The sequence below is a fragment of the Streptopelia decaocto genome (genome assembly GCF_964273445.1).
Source record: "Streptopelia decaocto genome assembly, chromosome: 2".
Lineage (NCBI taxonomy): Eukaryota > Metazoa > Chordata > Aves > Columbiformes > Columbidae > Streptopelia > Streptopelia decaocto.
Window position 1 is genome coordinate 35,432,668 of NC_138655.1, and position 14,702 is coordinate 35,447,369.

At 40.4% G+C, this 14,702-nt stretch overlaps 1 protein-coding gene across 7 annotated transcripts in view; it reads right to left on the minus strand.

The window, feature by feature from the left end:
• SULF1 (sulfatase 1) overlaps positions 1 to 14,702 on the minus strand; it is a gene marked incomplete at its 5' end in the record, with an annotated part of 122,412 nt that overhangs the window by 33,794 nt on the left and 73,916 nt on the right. For all 7 annotated transcript variants that reach the window (XM_082044200.1, XM_082044194.1, XM_082044195.1 and 4 more), the window contains 2 exons: positions 8,984 to 9,153; positions 11,190 to 11,341. In XM_082044200.1, the coding sequence (XP_081900326.1) occupies positions 8,984 to 9,153; positions 11,190 to 11,341 (322 nt within the window). The remainder of the gene's footprint in view (positions 1 to 8,983; positions 9,154 to 11,189; positions 11,342 to 14,702) is intronic.

Below are 14,702 nucleotides of genomic sequence, written 5' to 3' on the forward strand. Positions count from 1 at the left end.
GTGCAGGGTCAGCTCTGACACCAGGCCACATTGTGGCCTTGGAGGAAAGACCTAAGAAAGTGCTGCAGCCAGCACCGTTGACTCCATCACTTGCCCTTGGCCCTCACCTGAGGTACACCCCAGTGATGCCCAGTGCTGTGGTAGACAGGCAAATTCCACCCATACCAAAATAACATTTATTCGTAAACTAAATGTCGTTGAGGAGTTATTTTTGCAATGTCAATGCAAAGCACAATGCACTACCAGCATAACACGAACTATGACAACAATATTGACCTAATACTACTATGGATACCAGTACTGAGGAGAAGTATAGCACAGAGTCCTACTGAAGCAAAGAAAGATGCTTTAGGACTTGGTACAAATATCAAAGGAAAGATTTAAGAGAGGTGTTCTATCCCCAGCCAGTTTATTTTTTTTAAGGATATCATATAAGAAACAAGAATAGGTTCACAGATATATCACCTTTGAAGAAAAGTTACTGCAAAAAAATGACAAGCAAATTTGCCATACAGATATGCACAGTACAAAAGCTCTCCATCAATCTTGTTTTTATACTGAAATATGTGACAACTAAAACGTGAGGAGAAACCAAACAAAATTCTCTGACAGTTTCACCTACATATGAGCAGTTTCCTTCTCTAACACTTGCGGATCTAGGCTTTGATGTTTTAATGAAATTCTTCTCATTTTATTTTTTCTAGTACACTGAAGTACATGATACATGTATTGTAGCATTACCTTTGAAAAATAAATGTAAACAGAAATGAAAAAATGCTGTTGTGTAATTGGAGCAATTTGATTCCTATGGTTCTATTTTCAGTTTTTAATAAAAATGCAATCCACTATTAATTTACTGTTTAAATACTGAAAATTTTAACCTGTATTACCCAAAGGTATGTTTTTCCCACAGAAGTGTGCATGTGCAGTTGTCCTTTTGTAAGATGTAGCGCTGGACAATATCAGAACATTATATACTGGTAACCTGAAGTCACACCTTTGACCAGTACTTCATTTAGCTTTCATTTTTTCTTGATGTGGTTGTGTGTGATCACAGAATGGTGGAAGCAGTGTTTTTTACTGAAGCAGTTGAATTTCCTATATCAACTAGCATACATATAACCTATACCTATATATTCTGAGGATAAATTAATGGGATCCACATTTTAATTGGAGACTGGTTTTGAGAATTCAGGTAGGATTTGAGAAATATGTATGTCTCTAGTACATACAGATGGTTTTGACCAACCTACTTAACCATTAGCATCAAGGGAAAATGAAGTGAGACAATGGTTTTACAGGATTTGTGGATCTCTGAGATTAAGAAGTATGGAAATATTAGCTCCATCCTAAGCAAAGGCCGACATAAACTAGAATTCCATTTCTGCTGAAATTCTTTTATTTCATGTTGAAAAGTAAAAATTTTTGACATTTCCTACGGTTGAAGTTTGGTTTTTAGAAGGGATGTTTATCCTACCACAAAATTAATAGAGGAGCACAGCCCTCTATGTTGTTGGCTAGCTAGTAGGCCTAGCAGATGGACCAATGGAGCCTTAAACCTTGAAGAAGCAAGTCATAGGAGTTTTAGTCACCTATCACATTGACAGAAAAGAAGAATACTTGCAGTGCAAACTTTCCTCTGTTTCTTTGGAAGTTTGTCAAATGAGATGTTTTCCCACGAAAGAGCTGAGTTTTGATTAATCAGCATTTTCCAGCAAAACCCTGCTTTTTTTCAGCAGACTCCTGAGTGCCCCGGCGATGGAGGGATGAGGTGGCTGTGACAGCCTGCCGCTGTGCCAGGAAGGAGAGCCAGCTGCTGAAGCAGGCTCAGCTCTCATGTTCCCAGGCCATTGTCAGAAGCCTCCTCCACATAATGGATAGTCTTCAAAAGCAGCACTCAAGGGTTTAGAAGGGTGGTTAAAACCTTTCACAGACACTTTCCAAATGCATTTTGAATTTTCTGGGTGAGAAATATACTAGGCAGAGAGAGAGTAGAATTTTCCTTCCAGACAATTTAAGAAACAAGACCTTCTGTGAAATATCCAGTGCCAGTGGCTGATGGAAAAATGTGAAATGGGGGTCCAAAGTGGAGCGGAAAGAGTACTAGGGAAGAGACAGAAAGGAATCCAAAACCCCCACAGCTCATCTATGTTCCCCGAATACTCATTTGTTGTGGCTTGCAGAAATCCACCAGAACAGCAGTCTTGTCAGGTGCAAGATCTGACATTGCCCTCAGCTTTGTCTGCCTTCTTTTGGGGAAAAAATCCCCAGACAAACACAACAGAGGTGAAATCTGGGGAGAATATTACTGATTTATGAAAACCTTTCCAATGAAGATCTTATGAAGACCTTATGAAGACCTCTTCCCTGTCAGTGATAACTGTTTATCACAACGTTTTTTCTTGAAGCAGTCAGAGATATCAACTAAATGTTCAGCTGTTATAAGCCTTTGAAAGTCATCATGGAACAGTCTGTCACTGTTTCTATTCTTCCATTTTCGGGAAAGGTTTTGCTCTGTATTGACAAGCACTGCTGTGAAGTGACACTGACATCTACATTTCCTCATTTTCTCTTAGCATTGGGAATATAAGGTTGAAGATATGTACCATGTCCTCTATTGCCTCTTCTCAGTCATGAAGGCTGTCCTGCCTTGAGCACATTTGTTGATCCATGATCAGCAGACAGTGCCAGGTACTTCATTATTTTCAGGTTGTCCATGGCCTCTAAGTCTGGCAAGGAACTACTGCTCACCTGCCTGTCTGCCTTTGCTGGGCTGCCCTGAAGAGCTCAGATGCTGCCCTAGGGTGCAGTAAGGAGTTTCAGATTTCAAGGTCATTCTTGTTAGTTTATCAGCAAATAGTAAAGCACTTAAACTTCTGAATGTGTGCTCAGAGACTGACTGAAAGTTCATTTTACATGTTACACAAACAGATAACATGAAAAAGTGTTCTACTTCATGTAGGTTGGTTCTAAAATGACCAGCAACATACTGCATGAATATTAAAACTGCAGAGAGGGTAAGGATTGAGACACAAAATTATTACTAAGAAAGGTGTAGTATTTCTAATACACCCCAGGATGCCATTGGCCTTCTTGGCCACAAGGGCACAGTGCTGGCTCATGGTCATCCTGCTGTCCACCAGGACCCCCAGGTCCCTTTCCCCTACACTGCTCTCCAACAGGACATTCCCCAACTTATACTGGAACCTGAGGTTGTTTTCTAAAAGTTTGTTCTAAATATATACATTGCCATTTCAGATAGGTTAACAGGGAAAGAAACAAGCATGTTTACAAACATTTGTTCAATTGCTCATACTAAAAATCTGGTTTTGCCTCTATTTGCAATCTCCTAATTCCCTCCTGCTTTTATCCAACAAAATAAAATGATGTTCACAAAAATACCACCTAAAAATGTTGATTGTGAATAATTCCACAGAGTTCTTGGGGGGTTTTATCCCAAAAGTGTTAGGCTAATCTTCTGTTTGGATTGGGAGTCCTCCAGTTAGTGAAAGTAACACAGTACTTATATGCCACAGGAACATTTTTGTTTCATAAAAATAGAAGTCAACAACATTTAAAAATAATACCTATGTTAAAACTCATAGTGAAAAATGAATAGTTTTTGTATAAAATTAACACCTATATTATTCTTACAAATATGATTAGCAAGCATTGCATAAGTAGTCATGTTTCTTCAGAAAAAGAGTAAATAAACAAAGGAAGTAAACGCTTTGTTTCCAGGGAAAGTAGACCCACATTTAGACACTGTTCTTTGAAAGTGGGCAGCCTAAGTTCTGGACAAAACTGAAAGTCAAAAAAATATGACCAGTGGCATCGTCAGCATTAATGTGAAGTTAAATTTCACCATTCTGCGTCTACTTTTGCTGCCTTTTAAAAGGAGAACGGTTTACATTCAGGGATATTTATATATCTGGGTATGTGGGGTAAGAAAGTTTCACTTCTGAAGTGTAATACAACTGCTATATTTTGGAATAAAGAAGAAAAAATTTGTTACCTGTTCAATATAACACCTTTTTATTTTATGATGCTGCTGCAGAAGTTAATTGGGTAACTAGCATCTTACCACATTTCTCTATCACAGTATTTCTTCTCGTCTTGCTTAAAGTCCCACTCACAATGATGTGTATGATGATTTTGATTATTTATCCCTAAGTCAGGAGCCCAAGTGGGCCCCAGGCTAGCTGTGACAAGACACACTGACATGTAAAAGTTTATTACTGATGCAAATGTATGATCCTACTCTAATGAGTGAGTATCCACGTTACAAGAAATACTGCTGTAACTGGCAGGTGTTTGAGACTCAGCCTCAGTGACTAGAAGGCACCCTGAATTCAGGCATCTCACACTCCAAATTCACAGTTAAGACTGTTCTGGGGATTTGGAGGTGCAACAGCATTGCTCTTCATGCTCCACTACTGCAAACACACTGCTACCACCAGACCCAGTCATTCAGAAACCTTCATACTATCTTTAAATGGAAATCTAAAGCTCTACCTTTCATATCATCTACCTTTTCTCACATTACCTTGGAAAGCTTTCTGATTTCTTCCCAGATACCATTTCTAGCTGTTCTTCCTAAGATATTCAGCCTGGCAATAAGAATGCTTCCAGGTAACCACAAAATCTGTTTTTCTGTCCTCCTGCCAGCTGAAGGATCTTTAACTCAGCACAGCCAGCACTGTTTCAGAATTCCATTTTTCACATTCTTCAGTAAACCTGCCTCCCACAGATTTTTTGCTTTTAATGTTTGTTTACTTCACAGCTTATAAACAGCTTAGATCTGATTCACAGTTCCCTTAAGACTGGTTCACACTGGAAGGTAAAGGGAAGTTAAAGTGCCAGAGGCCCTGAGCATAAATGAGAATTCAGGCTTTCATTAGAGCATCCTTTGAGTCAGAGCTTTCCTGCCCAGCTGTCTGATGGAACAAGATTCTCCTGTGATGGCTGCCAGGGACACCTAGAGAGCCATCTCTTGTGTCATCACTTCATATTTAACAACAGCATTTCCAAAGGTCTAGCAACCCTGCTCCTCAACAGATGATGTTCGGTATGACAGCAAAAATCTATGTGTTGCTTTCATCTAGTACATCTTCTCCAGTCCCACTTTCTTCTACAGAAATAACTTCTGGACATAACTAGAGTACATGCATTAGTATGATTTATTTTCAGAAAATATCCCACTCATTGTGGTGATAGCAGCCAGCATAAAGTTTCAGAAATATTTTTAGATGTCAGAAATAGGACATATTTTAAAGAGAAGAGAGGTGGGAGTTTGGGAGGGAAATTGGATGCTTAAAACCAATAGACTGTCTGCTGCTTCCAGTATCATACAGTCTGTATTTCAAGATAAACTGGAGCTAATGAGAATTAACAGGGATCATTTAAAATTAATGATTAAACAGTCTATACATCATTACCTGCCTTGTCCTTGTAAGACTTTTCATGCCACTCCGGCAGGCTCTTTGTGCTGAGGAGGACAGCATTGTAAGGTAACGGCAATTCTTCCTTTTCTTTTTGGCTTTGATGGGATTTTCATGAATCTTACAAGTGTTACTGCTGCATTCATTTGATTTTCTACTTTCTGTGTTGTTAAGTGGGAAATGACACTGATGGACACCTATATTTGAGAGCAGAAGTCTCCCTGAACTAGAGTATTTCCTGAAGGCAGCTGCTCCCTTCTTTATATGTGCAAATGGAAAACTTCCTCTAAACAAACTTTTTTGTTGTTGTTTTTGTTTTTTTTTGTTTGTTTTGTTTTGTTTTTTGCTGTTAAATTTATAAAGGCAGTATTTCAATCAGAAGACAGGCACTTTACCAGCAAAGAAACATCATGTAATTTAAGGGTTTGCTTCAGCTACTGTTCTTTTAAGCAAAACTTCCCCTCACATGTGGTTGACAGGCCATCTTAATCCTTGGTTTGTAGGTATAACCTTCCATCTCAGTTTGTAAAGCCAGCAAGCAGCTTTTTTGACCTGGTTTCCCTTCTTTGTTGGAGGCAGGCGTTACAGTAACATGATATAGCAACTACATTTTTAAAAACAAAATCCAAGGTCAGATGGCTGTCACCCAAGGTCAGAAAGAAAGAGATTCAAATGGTGCTTGACCACCAAGGAAGAAAACCTAAGGGTTAAACGTTCAACTTACACAAACCTTGGCAGGAGGGATTTTATTGTTCTTGTGCTGTCTTCACATGGAGTACCTAATGCTTCTGTGAGAACTGAACTTCTTATATGTCTTAGAACACATTGCTAACATTTTTGCTAGAGAAATGAGTTATTTGGAGGCTTCAGCCACCCAAATTGTCAGTTTATCTTCCATTTGTCTCATTTCTTAGTCTACAGAGTAAACTCTAACACATGTACTCAGTCAGTGCAATAAGAAACACAAAACAACCGAGCAAGGATCTCTTGAGGTCACTAAAGAAAAAACTCTTTGCAAGAAGGTTGCCAAAAAATCAGTAACACCAGAAGACAGAGAGAAGCACAGCTGAGTCTTATGTTCTGGGCTTTTACACAAGCAGCCTAGCTGAGCGAGGTATTTAGACCTCAGGATGCAAATAAAAATTATTTTACACAAGTACTCAAATGAAACTAAGCCTGCAAACACATAATTAGGATCTTCGCTTGATCTTTACTGGTGACGTGCAACCTGTATGGGATGGAGAGGTGGTTAAAATTTTGGAGACTAACTAAACCCATTGGTCCTAGCAGCACAAGTTAGAAAACAAGTAGGCTGAAAACACCAAGTAGTAGAAATGTGAGGAGCACGATAAACACTCTTTTATCAGAAGACAGTGAGCATGGAGCCTAAAATGATTTCCTTTGGCCTGGGGTGAGTGAGGATGAGATACAATGATTCAGTGCTTTTGTTCCAAACATGGTCCCCACAGCTAGGCAGAAACAGTTTGAATCCTACTCTCCTGTATGACGGATTGTCCCTCAGCAGACAGGATGGCTTGCCTGAGGCCAAGCAATCTGTGCCACTAAGTGGGAAGCAATCTGTTGAACAGAGTGAGAACAAATAGATATAACTCTCTTCCTCTGAAAAGAGGTGATTGAAAGAAGACATGTGAGACATACATTAAATTTATGTGGTGACTATCCATTATTCCTCACAGGACGGGAAGTAGGGGACACTGGCAGCATGAGCAAGCTCCAGGTTTAGAAGGAAAGAAAAGGTGGTCCTTTGTCCCCAATGCATGGGGTGACACAGGGACTTGTTGCTGCATGATGTTGGGGCTGCCACCACAGTTCAAAAAGAGATCAGACTGATGCAAAAATAATGGGTCATAGTGGCCTGGATGCTTCACTTAAACTGGTGATTTTCAGAAGCTGGAAAAACAGGGAAAAGGAGTCTCTCTTGTTTGTGGGGTTTTTACAGTTTTGTTTTGGTGGTCTTTTTTGATTGGTTGGTTGGTTGGTTGGTTTGGTTTGGTTTTGTGTTTTGTAGTTGTTGTTGCTGCTGTTGTTGGTTTTTTTTTTACCCTAAGCATTCTCTGCTGCTTTCTGCTGTAGCACATAACCCCAGATAATGAGTTAGAACAACCTTTCATACAATCCAATATTCCATGTTTTTAAATCTTTCTGATCTTACCTTTAGGACACAATAATATAACAGTTCCTCGCGGTGACAACTTCAGGATCAGCTATCTTTTCAAGTGAATATTTACAAACTAAAATATCAACCTCATCACTTCTCTATACAGGTAGGAATTACCCTGAATATCTAAATAACTATGAAACATTGCTGACTGGTTTTCATTACTTGTAAAGTCTAGTCTGAGGAATGTGGGATTGTTGAGAATGTAGAATAAGAAAAATAAAGAATGTAAGGTCAGGGAAAGTGGCATATCTAGAAAGCAGCAGTCAGTAAGAGGATAAAAAAAACCCCAGAAACTAAGAAATATTTAACCATGTGCCATGAACAGCAAATCTGTTTCTGGCCCAAACTAATTATCAGTTTATGCATACAGCTTATGCAGCAGTTGCTACACCTGCCAATTTTAAACTAGTTAATGTAACTACCAAACACATCCTTGTATGTCACCCACTGCAGAGTGTCCAAAGTGCAATTTGTAGACCATAGAGCTTTTCCACAGTGTGATGAAATTGATTCCTCCTCAATCCAGCTAAAATTTTTTTATTTTACTGTGTTTTGTCTTCTGTATGGAAGGAGATGCAAAGACACTTTTTTTAAGCAGAAATGGGAAAAGCGATCCACATGCCTACAGTAGACAGAAGGGAGATGGAAAGCTCCCCTATCACATCATTATGAGGAAATGGACCCAGAATATTGAAGTTATAAAGAAAGCTGTTAAATCCAGGACTGTCCTCAGATTTTTACTTTAAGTTGGCCTCAGTTCTAAAAACAGAATGAAGAGGTTTGTGTGTTTGTTGTGTGGTGGGTTTTTGTTTGTTTGTTTGTTTGTTTGGTTTTTTTATTATAGTATAATCACTAGAAAAGATTAAGCATGTTATTTGAAAATGCAGCCTAATAGGCTGTTTTGGGAATCAGCCAGTATCTAGTCTATAAATGAATCTGATGCACTCAAAGGCTACAAAAGGGTGTTTTTTCCTCTCAATGCACTCAGTTAATTAGAGCCCAGTAAACTCATATCTTAAGAGGATGATGAAGGAAGTAATATCTTCCCAACAGATCCTGACCTGTGTCTACATATTTTCAGGGTATTGTAAGAAGCTGCCCTTACAAAGCCAAATACTGACCTTTTAATCTCCCACAACTTCCCAGGAGGAAAAGAGCGTCTCTCTGTTTTAATAATGGTCAGAGCTGTCACTCTCCTCCCCGAAAGGAACAAGCACGGCAAAAGAAACAAGCAAACATTCACCACTGACTATAGGTTTCTTATATTTGAATTCTCTGTCCCTACAGCATCTCCATAAACAAATACCTCACACAAAGCAGATACAAGGAGTGGGTCCAACAGAGTGTGATTTTGACTTACATATGCTGTGAAGCGTTGGGGTAGAGCTCTGAGAACTGCGGCGCTGAATCCTCGGGGCCATGGGGCGCAGCATGGCTGATGACCATCATTATGGGCCTATGGGGATATATCCTCTTAGACATTCTGAAGTAATTAATGCTCTCATTAGTGATTAGGTCTGTGAAGTAGTCCTGGAACATACGGTTAACACAAAGCAAAAGTTACAAAGTGCATGATTAATTAGATCACATACGATCATGTTATTATGTTATTCTCAAGTCCTCGTTAAAGCTCAGATCAGGAAGTAAAAACATACCATCAAAGAGATGTATGATTCGAGGGAGCATAGGGGAGACTGAGCAGTAATTATTTTCTTAAGCAGGCGAGGCCATAGAAAATGAGGCAGTATTTTGCAAATCAGATACAACAGAAGGCATTAAATAAATATGATTACCAGATTTTGTAATATAATGCTAAGTAACATTTAAAATTACAGAGTATACTGACAAATGCATGCTTCTTGAGGTAATATATGCTTCACAAGGCAATGGCTCCTAACCACAAGAAATCATTGGCTCTTAGGTTGGTTTTCTGTTTACATAAACAATTCTTGCATGCTCTTTGTTCAGAATATACTTTTGCATATCTACAAAGTGGAAGAAAGCTCCAACAGGCAACAAATTGCAAAAATCTTTATCAAAGAAATTGCAAATGAGAATGCAGAGAGCAGTTGAATTCCTGCAGGCTCTGTTCATTTAATTGTGTAACTTTAAGCAGTGCAGCTGCTGAGATTAAGGTTGTGGCTCACTAATAAACTGACTTCACCCACAGCCAAGGTGGCAAATGGAAGTATACAAGAGGAAAGGAGGAAATGGAACTAAGAAAAAAGATGAAAACTTAAATTAAACCACCTGCCACCTTGGAGCATTCACTGTTGGCCTGGAGGTCTAGTGCGAGCTTCATTGAGAAAGTGCTGAGACAATGTTAGTAATTTCAAGCACTTCCAGGCATGACTAATCATATGTTGTGGATTCGAGGCCCTGAACAGCTGCAAAAGCAGAGCCTGAGGGACCAGGTCTGTGTCTCATGTCAGTGCTAGGACAAGCCCACCAGCTGTGACCTCCTTGCCCGCTCCCTGTCCTCCCTGCCCCCATCCCCTCTCCTGTACCGGTGCTTAGAGCACACACGGCAGCCCTGGCTGCTACAACCCCTGCAAGGATACAGAAGAGTCAGCCAGTGACCTTTTGATTTAGAAAATGGGTAAGAAGCGCAAGGCACCAGGGTTGTGATAATTTTTGGTTTTGTGGCCTGTTCAAGTGAAATGCCTGTATGACTGCTGCCTCAAAACATCCACTCCCCTCCTATTTCCCTGTTTATTCTAGCTACATATGCAGGGTGTGTAAGGAATGTATAATTAACCAATATTCTTTATTTTCTTTTTCTTTTTTTTTTTTGACTCTCTATAAATATATAATCAGTATCATGTAATTTCTACGGGTGGGGAAATCAGAAACAGGCATCGTGAGCTTCCAATGAAACCTCATTACACGGGTCAGAAACCACAGCTGCAACATCTGTATCATCTTCCATGAGCTACAGTCTGAGGAAATTCCAGATTGCTTTCTGCAGGCTGGAAAGTCTGCAAACTGCGCTCCTAAGCCTTTCCGAGAAACTTCACGGCGGTGGGCAGATCACCTTGGCATACTTTCCAAACTTTGTCAAGAGCACAAACAAGCTCTCAAGTTTTCCATCAACTGTGTTCTTGTGCTTATCTATTCTCATAGTCATATCCGGAGTCTGACACTGCAGGCACACAGCCTTTTTCTGGTGTGCACAGTATAACAGAAACCAGCATTAACTAAGGTTTGTTTCGTGGGTAATTGCTCACAACACCCAACTAACTTTAAAGTTTGGTAGCACAAAGGCCACAAATATTTTAGGGAATGGCCTTTATGTACTACTTGCTTCTGCCACCGAACCATCCCTTTCTAGCAGAGTGAGAGGGAGGGAGGAATCACCAGGCTGCACTGAAGAGCCTTTGGAAACTTTCTTCCATTGAGTGATTTATATTCTTATGCAGAAAACGATCTCCAATGCCCTGAAGAGAAAATGACACCTCCATTTCTTGGATGTAGTTGGTTAATTAATTAATTACCTGATTAATTAATTATCTGAAAATTATTTTTGTATGGATTAAAGGTGCAGCATTTATGAGTCTGGAAATTACCTTTGCATAATCAAATCCATGCTTCTCTTTGTTACCATTGCGAGAAATGGTGTAATTATAGAAGCGAGAGTTCTTCACTAATCCAACCCACTCTCTCCACCCAGGAGGGATGTAGCTGCCATTGTATTCATTGAGGTATTTCCCAAAAAAAGCTGTGAAGGTAAAAAAAAAAAAAAAAAGAACACACACACATATGAAACTTTACAATCCAAGTCTTTTAGTCTGAGTCAAAAGCATGCATGAATGAAGACAAAATGTGTTAGAATGAGTCAGAGTCACTTTGTCAAAAATGTTGCTTTTATACCTTAGACAGTGTTGAAATTAAATAAGTTATTTCCAGAGGTTTTATGAAAGTTGAAAGCCTTTGTGACTTCAAGTTTTCTTCTTAATTGTTTAGAATGTAGTGCGCACATTTTTTTTTTTTTTTTTTTTTTTTCAGAATGAGAGTGTTTCTCTTGGTTTCTACTTGAAAACAGAATAAAAACACTCCCCAGAAGAAACATCTGAGAAGCACCTTGTGGTTTTAAGCAAGTCCTGTGATGTTTTGGAGATTGGCTCCTGACTTTTGAAAGTATGGGCTTGGCAACCTGACTATGTTTGCTGGTTAGATAAAAGGTCTGGGAAGTCCAGATCTCCATCCCACAGGGCCATGTTTGGGTAGAGCAAGAGGGAATCCCTGTCCTGCTTTGCTACTACAGCTTCTCTAAGGCAAAACTAAAGGAGAGACAAAGATCTGGACGTCAACTGCCTCTACCTGGCCTGCCAAACTAAGTGTATTTTTTTCCATTAGCTCCAGGTGACAAGCCAGAACTCACTCAGACTGAAACTTTCAGCCTTCGCTGTCAGGCCCAGGAGGGTTTGCGGGTTCTCATGCCAATTCCTCTGCAAGGAAGTAAAATGAAAAACCATCTCACAATGCAGCGAGCTCCCAGCTACCTGGGAGTTTTGAATTGCTTGTGCCAAAGATAAACAGACACCAAAAGCTGGCCAAATGTCTTTGAGAGGGCAAATTAATGCTGGCATGGCACTCTGGTACACGCAGCCATGTGGCTTCTAGGGACATATGGAAGCTCTTTAGCTGCTTGTGTATGGTCTTTGGCCTGGATGGGAACATCGTTTTTGGATGACTCTGCCCTGCTTTCCACTGCCTAGGAAGTGCAGTGACAAAACACCTCACTGGGCCTGCAACTTGGACTTTTAGGCATTTGTTAGCTCCAGTTCAGCCCCAGCAAGTTATTGAGGTATCTGAGTAACTTCACTATTTGCATTTTTAATTTTCTTGAGGTTTACAAGCCCTTGGAGGGTCACCTGTGCCAGCATGTCGGCCACCCGTGTCCCCAGCAGCCAGCACAAAGCTACTCCCAGTGCTCACAAAATGAGACACCCTTGAAGTTGAAGGAAAGACAGAGTCATCTCCCTTTCCAAGGACAGAGCTCCTCTGGGCAACAGCTGTCCACCTCACTGCACCCGTTGGTGGTGAGCAGCCCCTGCCCTCACTGCCAGCCCAGCTCCTCCAGCCAGGCATACCCACGAAGAGCTGCTGCCCAGCATCATTGCCTCAGCTGGGCTTTGGGACACACGTCAAACCCCCACACTTGTTTCCTACTAGGAAATGAAGTCACTTTGGAAAACTTCACATTCGACCTAGACACGTTCAATCTAACCGAAAAAAAAGCACATTTGTGGAAGGGCATAAATAATTCAGATCTGATTGATGTGGGCGTGCTGAACTTCCTGGGAAAACTGGTGGAAAAAATCAAAATGTTCATAATTAAGACTTGTTTGAGGCAACATAAATATGGTGCAATCAAATCATATAACTGCTAAATGTCACTAACCAGAGGTTAGTCATAGATAATGTTGCTTTCCTACACCATGCGGAATGTGACATATAAACAAATGCAGCTCTTCCTCCCACAGCCACCAAGAAAGCAGCCCAGCTTCTCTTATTTTTTCCTCCCAAGGCCAAACAGAAGTTAGGAAGCTTGAGGTGAAGAAGGTGACCATGGGGAGGGAATAAATGCTCAGCACCACTGCCTCCTGGAATGTACACCACACCTCTACCCTAAGGCAGCCAAGCTGTGTTAAACTCTCAAACAGTCAGATGTCCAGGTAAAGTGTAAGGGTAGAGGCTGAAATACTGTGGGAAGTGGAGCCAAGGAAAGAGAAGAAGGGGAAGAGAAGTCAGAGAGAGACAACAGTGAAGAAAAGTATGGGAGAGTGATGTGACTGAAAGGAAGCGTTACTGAGTCAAGCAAAATCAAGGATTGTCTGTGGTTACAGGGGAGATCTGAGGTTAGTCCTCCTGAATGCCATCCCAGATCCTCCAGCAGCTACTGCGTGACCTTGGAAAACATCTGTGTGCTACACTCATCTGTAAAGGACTCCACTGCCAACCTGCCTCCCACAAAGATCAGAGGTTTCCAAGCTGTGAAATGGAAGTTATGGCAATTTATCATGTAGGGTGGTTTGATAGCCCCACCTATAATTAAGATTGACTAATACTGAGACCTGAACTCTGCTATTCACAGTCTTGCCAAACTTCAATCATTAGGGATGATAGTTTCCATACTATCTGACTCAGGCTCCGTTTTACTCTATGGAACATTTTAGCCAAACAGTTCAGCATTTTCCAAGGAAAAGGCTAGGGAAAAAGAAATGCATTTGCCCATTTAAAAATAATTGGCAAGCTTTTCTCTAAGAGATTCTAGTGTTTGTAGGTTTTGATGTAATACATTTGTAAATAACAGAGGTGGCTATGAAAATCTGACTCAAAATGGCCAAGAAGAAGAATTTCTGGAATCCACGCCTCAGTCTCTGCTACGGGGAACCTAGGGAAAAGTAGCTTCTCTAACACTCTGAAAAACTGTAGCACATAGATGATCAGGAAAGACTTACTACAGCTTCTCAGTCTAATGTCACTGTAGGGTGTTCCTTTATGGACCTGAGAAAGTCCCTAGGGTTTCAGTTTGGCACTAGAACAAAGAACATTCAGCTTCTTTCTCTCTTTCTCTCCTCTCTCTTTTGAAATTCAGGCATTACCTGAAAGAAAGCCACTAGCACAAAATGCAGAGAAGAAATGACCTGGGGCATAAGGATGAGAAAAGATGAACTGAATTTAGAAAAGGAAAGGGAGGCTTGGAGCTGGCAGGGACCAGTTCATCTTGGAATTTCCTTGTTTTAGATTGCTTAATTTTCTAACTTTAATAATGTTTTGTTAGCTCCCTCTTGGCCCCCTGAACCCCATATTTCAGTGCATGTTATGAGACTTCATATTGACAGCCTGAACCATTCACCTTTGTGTTGGCAATGATTTAGTGTTTTATCATAAAAATAATCTCAAAGCTGTCAAGTTTTAAGCAGCTCCTTGAGTGACAGTTTGCAGAATAGATGGTTCCCCCTGTTGTAGAATAAAGCAATTCCCATGTCAAATGTATAGCAAAGCCCTGAATACTAGTAGAAACAGCAGTAGCCATGATAATGGATCGCATTCACCAAACTGCAGTAACCAAG